The 14,306-nt window shown below is 38.4% G+C and overlaps 1 protein-coding gene across 1 annotated transcript in view; it reads right to left on the reverse strand.

The window, feature by feature from the left end:
- Positions 1 to 14,306, reverse strand: part of LOC128227568 (uncharacterized) — a 44,937-nt gene that overhangs the window by 14,292 nt on the left and 16,339 nt on the right. The window contains 10 exon segments of the mRNA XM_052938221.1: positions 54 to 107; positions 777 to 882; positions 3,078 to 3,227; positions 7,816 to 7,871; positions 8,518 to 8,599; positions 9,544 to 9,663; positions 10,961 to 10,978; positions 11,544 to 11,686; positions 13,356 to 13,520; positions 14,061 to 14,283. Coding sequence (XP_052794181.1) covers positions 54 to 107; positions 777 to 882; positions 3,078 to 3,227; positions 7,816 to 7,871; positions 8,518 to 8,599; positions 9,544 to 9,663; positions 10,961 to 10,978; positions 11,544 to 11,686; positions 13,356 to 13,520; positions 14,061 to 14,283 — 1,117 coding nt within the window.

The following is a 14,306-nucleotide window of genomic DNA, read 5'->3' on the forward strand; positions in this document are numbered from 1 at the left end:
CATGAGCGTATTTACTATTAAAAAAGGGAATTAATAAAAAAAAAATACTGTACCTTTTCTCTAAGTCTATTTTCTAATTCCTCTTTTTGCCACGCTTTTAGGAAAATCTAGAAAATAAATCCCATTTTATTATTTAAAAAGCGAAAACTTAATATTATCACTGGAAAAGCTTTATATGGCAACTGATGTGAAGAGTATTGTCTAGTGATGGTTCACCGCCGAGATAAAGTATATCCTGAGCTTTCCATTTCTGCATATAAAACAGACAATAAATCGATCAAGTACGATTATGATGATCAATTTATTGACAGGTGGCCATCATAAATAAAACAAAATAACTATACATGTACTTGTGTATGATAATTGACCGCAATGATCGAAACACTTCATTAAGTAATGACACACTGTAGCCACTGTTTAAGGGCAATTGAGCAACAACAAAATGTGATCATTCAGTACTATATCTACATACAGTAAGTAACCTAGTTAGGTTTTAGGCCGAATTTAATTTTAAAACTGTATTTTCCATGAAGATGCATACGATTGATGCATTCGTTATTAATATATTTGCAATTGCGGCTAATGTTTGCTGAAGCATAAATTGTGTTAATTATGTAAAATGACGGCATTAACACGTAGAATACGACCATGTCTTAGCGCCGTAGTCGTATAGATTTTTCATTTGTCATATTGAACATAGTGCATAACCAACCATAGGGATATCGTTGTAGATTTATTTAGACGCATTTTCCCTTGAGCAGGCGACAGTTGCTTACCTTTGATATACCGATCTGGAATCCGTGGACGTCGTTAGCCTTCAAGATGGCCATGGTCCGCTCATAGTCGCTAAGTCCGTCCGTCTCCTCCGCCAATACGCCATACCTGCAGACAAACATACACTTCCGTTTGAGACCACGTGAGTCACACAAACAGCAGGCGTGAAAGAGAAGAGGGGGTTATAAAGCTGGAACCTTCCTCCCAACCTAAACCAATCCCCGTTACATAATCTCAACCATGTAAAATTTAAAATGTATTAGAAAAAATACCCTACTGTTTTGCAAACACGAGTACCTTGTCAAATTACGAGTGCTGTGTTTTCAATTGTCTTTAACTGATGAAACATATGCATGGTAAATACTTCTAAAGAAACCGATTAAAGACAACATGGAACCTTAACTAAATACTAAAATGTAAATCCCATTGCCTGGCCTAGTTTAACAAGTCCAGATATACGCGTTGTTATAATGAACAATTAAGATGTATAGGCTTGATGTTATATACCTTTCATTAAACATGGTGTGTTCGCATTCATACTTCTTCTCGTGTTCTTTAACTGTTTCATCCATGCGGTTCAATTTCAATCAACAAATCTTACTGATCGAAAATAATGTCATTGACAGTACATTAAATACAAATTATTTAATTTCAACAAGTATATATAACGGTTCTCGATAAAAAATAGTAGGAACGTAATGAGCTCAGAGCGTATTCAATGTTGTCCTACTAGCCCTGATACAATTCTGTTAGCGTAATTGTGAGCACTGACACCGTTATGGACGTTATATGGCCTTTATGGCGGCTCGTGGTCATCCATCATTGACCGTCGACGTAATCACGACCGACCGACCACTCAACAATGCACTGTACTATCCCTACTAAAACGTAGCTATTTTTCTGTTTATTAGTGCTGAATCATATCATGATTATAAATACTATAGTGTCAAGTGTTACAATGGTATATAACAGATCGTCACGGTCAGCAGCCCTAAGCCACTTCACACGGAATGTTAACGTTCAACGCTACGTACAACTAACGTAAGCCTGTTGATGTATTTGATTGAGAATTTGAGTCATATAAATATTTCAGAAGATAGTCACAACCATGACCTGAATTTTAACTTTTTTAACAACAATAAAATCGGTACAAAACACTTCCCCTGTTACTGTAATGATACAATCTCCCGAGGGTCTACAGTAGTGAATGGAAGGGTATCAATAACTCGGTGCAGTGGGTGACTATTTCATAAGAAAAGTATCTCTAAAATCATAACTCTTCATCTTCTTTGGATGACGAAAGAGGAAGTTACTGCTGCACGGAGATCGGACGTACTTATGCATATGATGGGGGTATGTCATATCCATAGATATTTTATAGTCAAACTAATGGTAATTAGTGGTAAGAAGTACTAAGACCACATAAACATTTCACCATATATCGGCTATTTCCGTTTGAACGGAAACTGGACGGTACGGCACGGACTTACTCGGAGCAGTCAACGATCTTACTAAAAAGCAAATAATGTTTCACTATATAGACTATTATTTAAATCCGGGGCTCTTTCACCGTGCTGTGTGTTTTAACTGATGATAGTGTCTTATCTATGTATACATTTATTTCATTTTTCAAAATAAACACCTGCCGCTTATATATTCCGTACACGGAAAACGTTTGTACATTGAAGCTACATTGAACATTGAATAATAACATTTTGTTAATGAATAGAATACATAACCATGTAATTTTGTTATGACAACCTTCATTATAATACAGTTTGATAATACTTAATTAATGTTGTTTTTTTCTATTATAAAACTTTTTTTCCTTAATTTGGTTATTTGCATGTTGTAAAACGGTTGTTAAAACCAAAACCAAATGTGGAAACGTTCGCGCTTGTGTGTTTATACAAGTATTAATGTCTCTAACAATCTGATTATTAATTCAGATTTTTCATCTATGTATTGCGGAGTCTTCAATAACACGTGGTGGTTCTACAAGCGACACTGTGGCAATATATAAAAGTGCCATAGAACTTTACCAAATAACCTCAAGGCTGGGCTTCACTTTTCATTTTTTTAAGACAATAACTTACAAGCAAATTCCTGAATGGTCAGAACTATCACGAAGAGAGAGAGAGAGAGAGGGAGGGAGGATCAGAGTGGGCAGTACATATCCGTTATTCGCGCAGCATTCCCATCGTATACCAATTAACCATTAAAAAAAACAGTAAAATAAAAAAGAATGACTGTCAAGTTTACCTGTATACCCCTTTACAAACTGCCATATGCTAAGTCCCTACCTCTGGACGAAGTCCTGGAAGACGATCCTGACGGGGAAGCCGTTCCTGCGCAGCTGAGCGAGCTCCATAAGACCATTACAGAGCAACTGCCGCCGCACAAGCTCCGAGTCCAACTTGCCAGCACTCAGGAACGCGTTTGGCTTCACGCATCTTTAAAGGGTGAGGAGGAGAAGGAATAGTGTTAGTATGATCGCCAGTCATTCAAGTAACAACAATGACACAGTATCGTGAAAACAAGATGTACTTTAACACTAACACATATCCACGCGAAAATATTCACTTAATTTTGTAAAATGCACGTATTCCATTTCATTTATGTCGAATGTGTATAGCGGACTTGAGCATGTTGAAAAGCAAGTTTTAATTCCAATCAACTTTCCGAAAAAAATGCTTTCTACCTTATGTCGCTTAAAGAGTAACTTACGAAAACAACACAAACACTTCTTTTGCATTTATGTTTTATTTCGTCGAGTAATATTTTAAATGGAAGAGGTAATTACTTTTAATAAACGATAGGACGTGACAGACAATGAACCGCGGTCTTACAAATATTCAAGGTAGACAAAAAAGTATACCGAGTTCACGCTTCAAACTTCCCCATATATTTTAAAAACGTATTAAAACATTAATTCGCCTACAAGAACATGTCAAGACAATAATAGTTACAAAAAATGCGGTTTTGTGGGAAAAATAAAATAATTCACGCCATTGATGGATTTGTCTCATTTATGGGCGGGTCATTGTCTTGACTGATCACAGGACAAGCGGTGCACATTGATTTCACATGTGTTACACTCTCAACTCAACTCAACTCAACTCAACTTTATTCAGTATATATAGGCATCCAGATCAATATACATACTATCATATGTACAGCATTGATAACAGTACAGTGGTGTCATTCCTAAATACAATTTATATACAATTTTAATCGGATTTTTATCCGAATGTGGCATTTGAACAAGTTAAAAAAATGTCACTTTTCTAATGACGAAACTATTATCGTACTGTATGAGTTTATATAATGCATGTAGGTCAGATCGCCCCGTGTACTAACTATATAAAAACTGAAATTCTTACGAGTTAAAAACCACGGTCATATGAAAAATGCATGACACTCTTTGTCTCACAAAAGCCTACTCTCGTTGATCAAGCAGGCGCACATATTCTGACATTTCTTTCAATGTTCGGATGTCGGCCACCTTCGATATTTTACCGGTGACTTGGACACCTAAATCGAGCGAGTGCACGAACAATTTTATGGATTTTTTCCCGGATTGATTATGAATTTAACGTGTTTATAGAGATCGCATCTCGAAGAAGTATCAACGGTATCGTATCACCCTTGCTTAATACAATCGATTTACCGAAAGTAAATTGCGCGGTGATATATTAATGTCGCCTATGTCTTGCCATAACCAGACGTAACCAAATACAAACTGAAATATTGTTTCTCTACCTTTGGTTACCCAATTTATATCGTCTAGATGTTTAAACATAACGTAACAATGTTTGGGGTTGCGATGATTTGGCATTTTAAGAATATTACACCAGTATTAAATATATTTTGAATAATGGGTCACGCGAAGTGGAACACGACTTTATTCATCTAGTGCCAAACAATTATAAGCGCTAATATTTAGACAAAGAAAGTTATTACGGAACGAAAATTGAGCTCGCTCGATTTCAGGGGCGTTGTTATAACCCCATATCTCCGCTCCCGATGTCAAAATGGGGATAACCATAATTTCAAACAGTTTAAAAAGCCCTTGAAGCGGCCAAACGGCCTTTTAAAAGATTAAATGGCGAAAACTGCTTTTCTGGCCTTCAATGTTAACTGGTGTTTTGCATCTGACCAAGTAATATGGGTAGAGAATCAAAGGTTGACCCATCGATAAATAGAAGTAACCATCACGTTTTGAACAATGTATAACCAGGTTTCATAAATTCTCAACGGGCTGCCGTTTCGAAATACAATAGTTTCTGTTTTCTTTAAATAACAGTCATTTCCACTTTATCATAAAATTTCGATATACGGTTAAGTTGCATTTGTAAGTCATTAGCGATTTCTGCGCAATTTGCAATGTCGTCTACGAAAAGCGCACTTATAATGTCTGGAATATGATTTGCTATATAAATACTCTATTGAAATTTTCCGTTGAATAAAAACCTCGGTCGTTTAAATATAGACTAAAAATTATCGGTGCACACAAAACCCAGTAATATGACTCTGAAAACATGTCGACTGTACACAGTCCAGGTGTAACACAGTGATATGACTCTGACAACATTTCGACTTGTACAGGCCAGGTGTAACACAGTGATATGACTCTGACAACATGTCGACTGTACACAGGCCAGGTGTAACACAGTGATATGACTCTGACAACATGTCGAATGTACACAGGCCAGGTGTAACACAGTGATATGACTCTGACAACATGTCGACTGTACACAGGCCAGGTGTAACAAAGTGATAAGACTCTGACAACATGTCGACTGTACACAAGCCAGGTGTTACACAGTGATATGACTCTGACAACATGTCGACTGTACACAGGCCAGGTGTTACACAGTGATATGACTCTGACAACATGTCGACTGTACACAGGCCAGGCGTTACACAGTCATATGACTCTGACAACATGTCGACTGTACACAGGCCAGGCGTTACACAGTCATATGACTCTGACAATATGTCGACTGTACACAGGCCAGGCGTTACACAGTCATATGACTCTGACAACATGCGACTGTACACAGGCCAGGCGTTACACAGTCATATAACTCTGACAACATGTCGACTGTACACAGGCCATTAGTTACACAGTGATATGACTCTGACAACATGTCGACTGTACACAGGCCAGGTGTAACACAGTGATATGACTCTTACAATATGTCGACTGTACACAGGCCAGGTGTTACGCAGTGATATGACTCTGACAATATGTCGACTGTACACAGGCCAGGTGTAACACAGTGATATGACTATGACAATATGTCGACTGTACACAGGCCAGGTGTTACACAGTGATATGACTATGACAATATGTCGACTGTACACAGGCCAGGTGTTACACAGTGATACGACTCTGACAACATGTCGACTGTACACAGGCCAGGTGTTACACAGTGATACGACTCTGACATTTTGTCGACTGTACACAGGCCAGACGCTACACAGTGATACGACTCTGACAACATGTCGACTGTACACAGGCCAGACGCTACACAGTGATACGACTCTGACAATATGGCGACTGTACACAGGCCAGACGCTACACAGTGATATGACTCTGACAATATGTCGACTGTACACAGGCCAGACGCTACACAGTGATACCACTCTGACAACATGTCGAATGTACACAGGCCAGGTGTAACACAGTGATACGACTCTGACAACATGTCGAATGTACACAGGCCAGGTGTTACACAGTGATACAACTCTGACAACATGTCGAATGTACACAGGCCAGGTGTAACACAGTGATACGACTCTGACAACATGTCGAATGTACACAGGCAAGGTGTTACACAGTGATACGACTCTGACAACATGTCGACTGTACACAGGCCAGGTGTTACACAGTGATACGACTAGGTGTTACACAGTAATATGACTCTGACAACATGTCGACTGTACACAGGCCAGACGCTACACAGTAATATGACTATGACAACATGTCGACTGTACACAGGCCAGGTGTTACACAGTGATACGACTCTGACATTTTGTCGACTGTACACAGGCCAGACGCTACACAGTGATACGACTCCGACAACATGTCGACTGTACACAGGCCAGGTGTTACACAGTGATACAACTCTGACAACATGTCGACTGTACACAGGCCAGGTGTTACACAGTGATACGACTCTGACAACATGTCGAATGTACACAGGCCAGACGCTACACTGTGATACGACTCTGACAATATGTCGACTGTACACAGGCCAGGTGTTACACAGTGATACGACTCTGACAATATGTCGACTGTACACAGGCCAGGTGTTACACAGTGATACGACTCTGATAACATGTCGGCTGTACACAGGCCAGGTGTTACACAGTGATACGACTCTGACAACATGTCGACTGTACACAGGCCAGGTGTTACACAGTGATACGACTCTGACAACATGTCGACTGTACACAGGCCAGGTGTAACACAGTGATACGACTCTGACAACATGTCAACTGTACACAGGCCAGGTGTAACACAGTGATATGACTCTGACAACATGTCGACTGTACACAGGCCAGGTGTTGCACAGTGATACGACTCTGACAACATGTCGACTGTACTCGACTGTACACAGGCCAGACGCTACACAGTGATACGACTCTGACAAGATGTCGAATGTACACAGGCCAGGTGTAACACAGTGATACGACTATGACAATATGTCGACTGTACACAGGCCAGGTGTTACACAGTGATACGACTCTGACAACATGTCGACTGTACACAGGCCATGTGTTACACAGTGATACGACTCTGACAATATGTCGACTGTACACAGGCCAGGCGTTACACAGTGCTATGACTATGACCAATATGTCGACTGTACAGTTACACAGTGCTATGACTATGACAATATGTCGACTGAAAAATTGAGACAAAGCATAACAGATGGGGCACATCCCAGTGTTTGTTTCACTTTGATCTGATGTACCGACTGTGTTTATGTTTCAACACAGATGTGGAGAGATTTTTATTGGAATTATTACCTTACGAACAATGGCTGGGCGGCATCCAGTTTCTCCATTAAATCAGTTAAGGACCGCTGGAACAAAACATCACCAGCATTAATACAGTAAAATGAGGCAAACAAGTATTTTAAGTGCCAAGTAGACAGGGGGTTTTTTCTAAAAAGATGAATTGAAGATGACAAAACCATTGACGTACAATTAGATCGTCAAAGTGCAGATTAAATACAATGTACATAAAAATATGCATGTTTTGTCACATTAAGACACAAAAATAGATAATGCATTGTTTTTGATGTCAACCACATGCAACCATTTAAAGGCGTAATCGGTGTAACAAACTGCATACGGTCGATAAAACACGCTTATGTAATATTCTTTTCTTTTTTTTCAAATAAAAACATTTTACTAATTTGTCTGGATTGCACATACATGTAAACCACAAAACCAAACGAGTGAGCCGTCTCACTGATGCGGCACGTATTCACTTCAGAAATATGCACCAGTTGGTCCCACAAGAAAGGCCACAACTATGGCAAATAGCTCCAGCAGATTCTTAGTTACGACTTTATATAACAATTACATCTCAATTTTTTATAGGGCCAACTGCAGCTACACATGTGTATTTTGTGCAGAAGCACGGATATACAAACCACGTGTCCGTGGCAGAACGTAAACACGCTTGGTCTCAGTAATTCTACATGAGCTAGGGGGTGCTGTTACCTTGAAGTGTTTAGTAACGGTGGGCGAGGCGCGGTTCACGGACAGGCTGTCGAGTGTGTCCCCGGACAGGGTTCGCTGCATGCTGTTCAGACAGACAAACAATACGGTTGTTACTACGAATACATGTATCAAAACGTTTCTCATGCTCTTTTAAAATGTTTTGCATTTCAATTGCAATATTTGGCGGTGTGATGATACAAGAAAAAAGTAACTACTCTATTATTCATTTATTAACCACACACAAACCATTTATTAATTATAAGTATCAGGAAATATAATATACAAAAAATAATAGTAACTGCTGTATGGATGTTAGATTTGTTAATACATTGCGGTCAGTAACACAAATATATTGTGGTGACTTACACACATATATGGTGGTAACTTACACACATATTTACACATATATTGTGGTAACCAACGCACATATATTGTGGTAACCAACACACATATATTGTGGTCAACTTACACACATATATTGTGGTAACCAACACACATATATTGTGATCAACTTACACACATATATTGTGGTAACCAACACACATATATTGTGGTAACCAACACACATATATTGTGGTCAACTTACACACATATATTGTGGTAACCAACACACATATATTGTGGTCAACTTACACACATATATTGTGGTAACCAACACACATATATTGTGGTCAACTTACACACATATATTGTGGTCAACTTACACACATATATTGTGGTAACCAACACACATATATTGTGGTCAACTTACACACATATATTGTGGTAACCAACACACATATATTGTGGTCAACTTACACACATGTATTGTGGTAACCAACACACATTTATTTAGGTCAACTTACACACATATATTGTGGTAACCAACACACATATATTGTGGTAACTTACACACATATATTGTGGTAACTATTACACATATATTGTGGTCAATAAAACACATATCTAAATTTCAACAAAAAGTGAGTAAATTATAATAAATTAGTAAAACAAGACAAACCAGTCTAGATTCATTACATTTCTAACCTTTGTTTCTTGATCTTCAATGAGGCCTTGCGGGAGACCGACTCGCTCAACGTCCGCGGGTCGATGGTGGACGGCCATTCGTCCGGGAGCTGCGGTCGGCTGTTCACGTGGCGGGCGTACCTGCAAACCAGATGACGCCCATTGTAACAGTGTGGTGGTAGAGCAAGCCTGTCAAGCCCTTCTTAAACAACCTTGACACAAATTCTTGCTTGTGAACCATGTTGGAAAATTCGCTCAAAACAGTAGGGCAAGCATATCTCGATTAATGATTATTTAACATTAGTCAAATTCGGCCAAATTATGCAAATGGCATTACTTGATAAATTCCTTGCCTGGAAATTAAATAATTGATATGCATCATAATGATTGCCACAATTATTACTGATATGTGTTCGATTCATCATTGTGAGTGTCATATGAATAATATGTTTAGAGAAATTCAAATTTCTGTACAAAAGATATGTCAACAATTTTGACCAAAAAAGGCTTTATGTAAACTATGAGCACTGAATGGTAAGACTCAATTAACAAGGAATGTTGTGTCAGTGTCAGAGATATATGGCCTACTGATCCATATGACGTAGACCACGTTGTGACATTCTTTACAGTCAACAATGTTCCAGTGGCCAGGTAGAACGGCCACTCACACTGTGATTTGCATACCCTACATAATACACTAGTTTATATTAACATTGAAATTGATGCTCTGACATAGCAGTTAACGCATCATGACCAAGAACTGACCAGCCTCTGTCCAGGCTCCTCATGCGCGCTGACCATGGTGACAGGTTAACAAGTTTGTTTTTGTTTACACTCACTTGTTATTGGTCAATTACATTAAAGGTTATCCACGTCTCTACAAACGTGCATTGTATCATTGCGCATGTTTTTCTTTCTATATAAACTGTTGCATGTAGTTCGTTAGCCACATAAGCACGTGCAGATATTCTCAATTAGAGTATTAACCAGCAATAAGCATAAAAACAGTGTAATTATACATTAAGCGTGCAGAACTCTATTGTCAGCTACAATGTATTCATCAAAAGTATTCCTGACCGTGTGCTATTAATTTATTTCATTTAATGATTAATATACCCGGCAACTTCAGTGAGATGTTTTCCTTCTTTTAAAGGTAACAAATAGCCGGTCCCTGCCGCCGTGTAAATATAGTGCAACGAACGTCACGCGCTGCCGTGCGGCATGTCACAAGCTCAGCAGTAACAACGTGTTTATGACGATAAAAGAGATATATTTATTTTAATTAAGGTACAACATAAAAAATGACCTACAAAAATAAGTTATCTTCCATTAGCAATGAGCATTTTCCTTCCCCATTCCCATTTTTCAGTGTTAAAATGCAATAGCATTCATGTCATGTTGACACGGTTTGCATATATAGATAATAACCGTCATTTACCGTCGTGTTGAACAGTTTCTGAAAGTGACAAATTTATTTCCGTTCTGAAATTTGTTACGTGATGTATTTTACACATCGTGCATGCTTTTATGGCTAGTACTCGGTCCATGCATGGGACTTGTCCAAAAACTATGTATCGGTTTGAGTTTATTAAGCAATTTCTTCGTGAATAAGTAACCTAATGGAGCAAGGCGCAGCGAAACGACTGTTGTTTCTTAATTAGAAAGAAATTACTTAATAAATTCTAACCGAATTTCATCGGCTTTAAAATTAAGTCGAGCGCCTGACAAAAAGACCTGTAAATCTATTGTGACGTCATTAAAATCAGCGTTAACACGGAAATTGCGCTTTTGCGTATGCGCACGCGCAGTTATAGCAATTTACGTTATCATGAAGAGTCGTCTTCAGCAATAAGTAACGATTCTTCACAAATTTTAAAAATCTAGCGCACATGATTGGCTGAAAATGTAGAGCAAACACTTATATATGCTTATTCATATTCGAGATTGAAATATTTGACGGAATGGTTGCAGATGCCTCTAACATAATGGAAATATTCCATCATTGTCGTACAGACACATACTCTGAGATGGTGCCTGTCTCGGATCTGTAGGCTGTGAAGAGGTCGCGGATGAAGTTGTTGTTGCTATGCAACAGACACGTGACCAGGTCCACGCTTAGGTTGTCACGGTTACGCTCCAGGAAACCGCGGGCGTCATACGTCACCTGGTAAATAAGTATGACCATCAATGTTAGATTTCTAAAGTTTCTGGGAAAATATTAGACGCTAGCCGGGACCACAAAACATTCCCTGAATATCATAGTAGTAATAGCAACTTTACATAATAGTAGTTCTACATTCATAACAATTGAATACAACCGAAGAGTATAAAGCATGGTCAACTTTATTCTTGTCAAGCACAGAAATCACCATAGCAGTAGGGGAGATCACTGCGTTGATTTTTTGGTCCACGTTATAACGTAAATTGTTGGAAATTATGTTTTGGCACAAACGATCAAACACTATTTGCTCAAATAAGCATGCCCATGTATATGTTGAAGTTCATTTATGCGCTCTTTAGAAAATGGATCGAGCGCAGCAAGCCACATGCACCATTTTCTGTAGAACGCCAAATGAAATCTAAGATGTGATTGATCGCACTTTTTTTGACCCAGTAGCTCCATCCTGTATGTAGAAAAATCGTATTATGAGCCTGGGCTGTATAGCTTATTAAAAATAGTATATGAGTGTCGTGCAATGATAAGTTGTCGCGGCATTGTAAATATAATGATAGCAAATAAAGTCAATGGTTGGTTGTAAAAAAGGGAAAACGGCACCGAAAGATGAACTAATAGGCTACTTTTCGTTAAAATTCACCAAAATTAATGTAGATATTTGGATTATTATAATTAACTCGGTACATGTACTATGTGTTTGCTTGCTGGTTTTTTAGAAAGAAAATAATTAAATAATTTATTTTAAATTCGAGTTCATGGCTTATCAAACCTTCAATTGCATCCAGACAACGGCAACATAATGTGACAATCATAGTTTTATTGCGCATGTGCAGAGGGAACAGCAAACTATGGAGATTGACGACGTAATCCGACATACTCTCTACAAAATGTTTGCATGTTCACTCTCTGATCTGCTCTACGTGATATGGAGCTATAGAAAAATTGGGTAAATCCTCGATTACCATTGCCCTTCATATATGTGCAAACACCAAGTATATATTAACTGTCCCATTTGACGACTAAGGTATGTTAAAACGTTGAAGGTTTTATAACTGATGTTGCAAAAATCAATGTAAACTGAATCCAATATTCTCTCATTAAAGGTTTTTATCCTAGTATTTAATGAAACAAAAACATTTTCTTTCTTAATCATCACGTAAATCACTATTTCGCGTCAGAAATAATACCTATGAGATGACGTTAGTGTAAATATGTAGACATCCAGTTGTCGTTGAGGAGAAAAAATGAAATGAAAAACAAGATTCACGGCAAAAAAAGGAAACAGAGTCGTGCCAAATCAGCTTTAAATACCATATAATGATATATTTATTTTCAATTGTTGTTTCACAGACGCCCTTGTCAGACAAAATACCTGCTAAGACATTAGCCACTAAACAATTATCATAATAGTCCTTATCACTCTCCCAATTACTGTCATGTCATTTGGATTCATTAAACGTATTTTCAAATGTATGTTAATTGGTTTCATCTCTTAGAACATACGGATTTAATCATAATTATATTAAATCCATCAAGGTCATGTTTATCTAGAACTAGAAACATAACTAGTTTTAAGCATTCATATGAATTGTGTCGTTCTTTTTAGAGACTGAGCTACGTCATGAGTTTTCGTCTTAAATGATGCCTAGCGCGTTACCTGTTCCGCGAAGTGCTGGATGCTGAAGGAGCAATTGTCACCGACGATGGGCCGGAAGCGCGGGGAGGCACCAGAGTACGTCTTGAGCTTGTGCACGAGGGAGGCATCTGTGGACTGAGGGAAGTGGGACTCCTCGTCCAACAGGCGCAGGATCCCATGGGGCTTCTGCTCGCCGTCGGAAATAAAGTGGACATTGTTAGTTTCGGAGGATGTTATATTTGGTAGCTGATATTTGTGTTTCACCTGCTCTACCGCGATGTTGGTGAAATATGTATGTTATGGATTGTCAGTTTAGTTCTCTTAAAAGCATTTGATTATGTATTCCAAACATCTACATACATACAATATCATTCGACCCAAAAATTGTTATTCCACTGTTTTGACTAATTAAAACGATTTTAATTGTGTTTTGACGACATATTCGATCTTAATTTAGCGTTTTTTGTTCATTTACAACACATTACTGTTAAAGTGTTTTATTTTAATGTTCTCAGCAACACATCGGATAACAAAACTATATAGGTGATTATCATCGTCTGGTTGAGTACTAGCTCCGTCGATCTTGCAGACAAATAAATAACAACAACATGGTAATGTATCAAGGCATTGCACCATAATGCAATTAAAGCACCATGCAAAGAAAGATGTACTAGAGGACCAAAGTATATGTATGCATCAATCATTCTTATCGCATTTGTAACACACCTGAAAAACTAGATTCAATACGTCTTCGTTGCTATGATACTCGATGTTGGTCCACGTGATGCCCTCGCGTTCGTAGTCCAATTGTTCGCGCGGGAAAATATAGTCCATGAAATATTGCTGGAGGCGCTCGTTAGTGACGTTGATAAGGAACTGGTCGAACCCGTTACATGGGAAGTTCTCGAAACCGGACATATCCAACAGACCAATGGACGGACCACGGGATCTGCAGGAGTAAAAACAACCATA

This window comes from Mya arenaria, chromosome 3 (genome assembly GCF_026914265.1).
Source record: "Mya arenaria isolate MELC-2E11 chromosome 3, ASM2691426v1".
Taxonomy (NCBI): Eukaryota; Metazoa; Mollusca; class Bivalvia; order Myida; family Myidae; genus Mya; species Mya arenaria.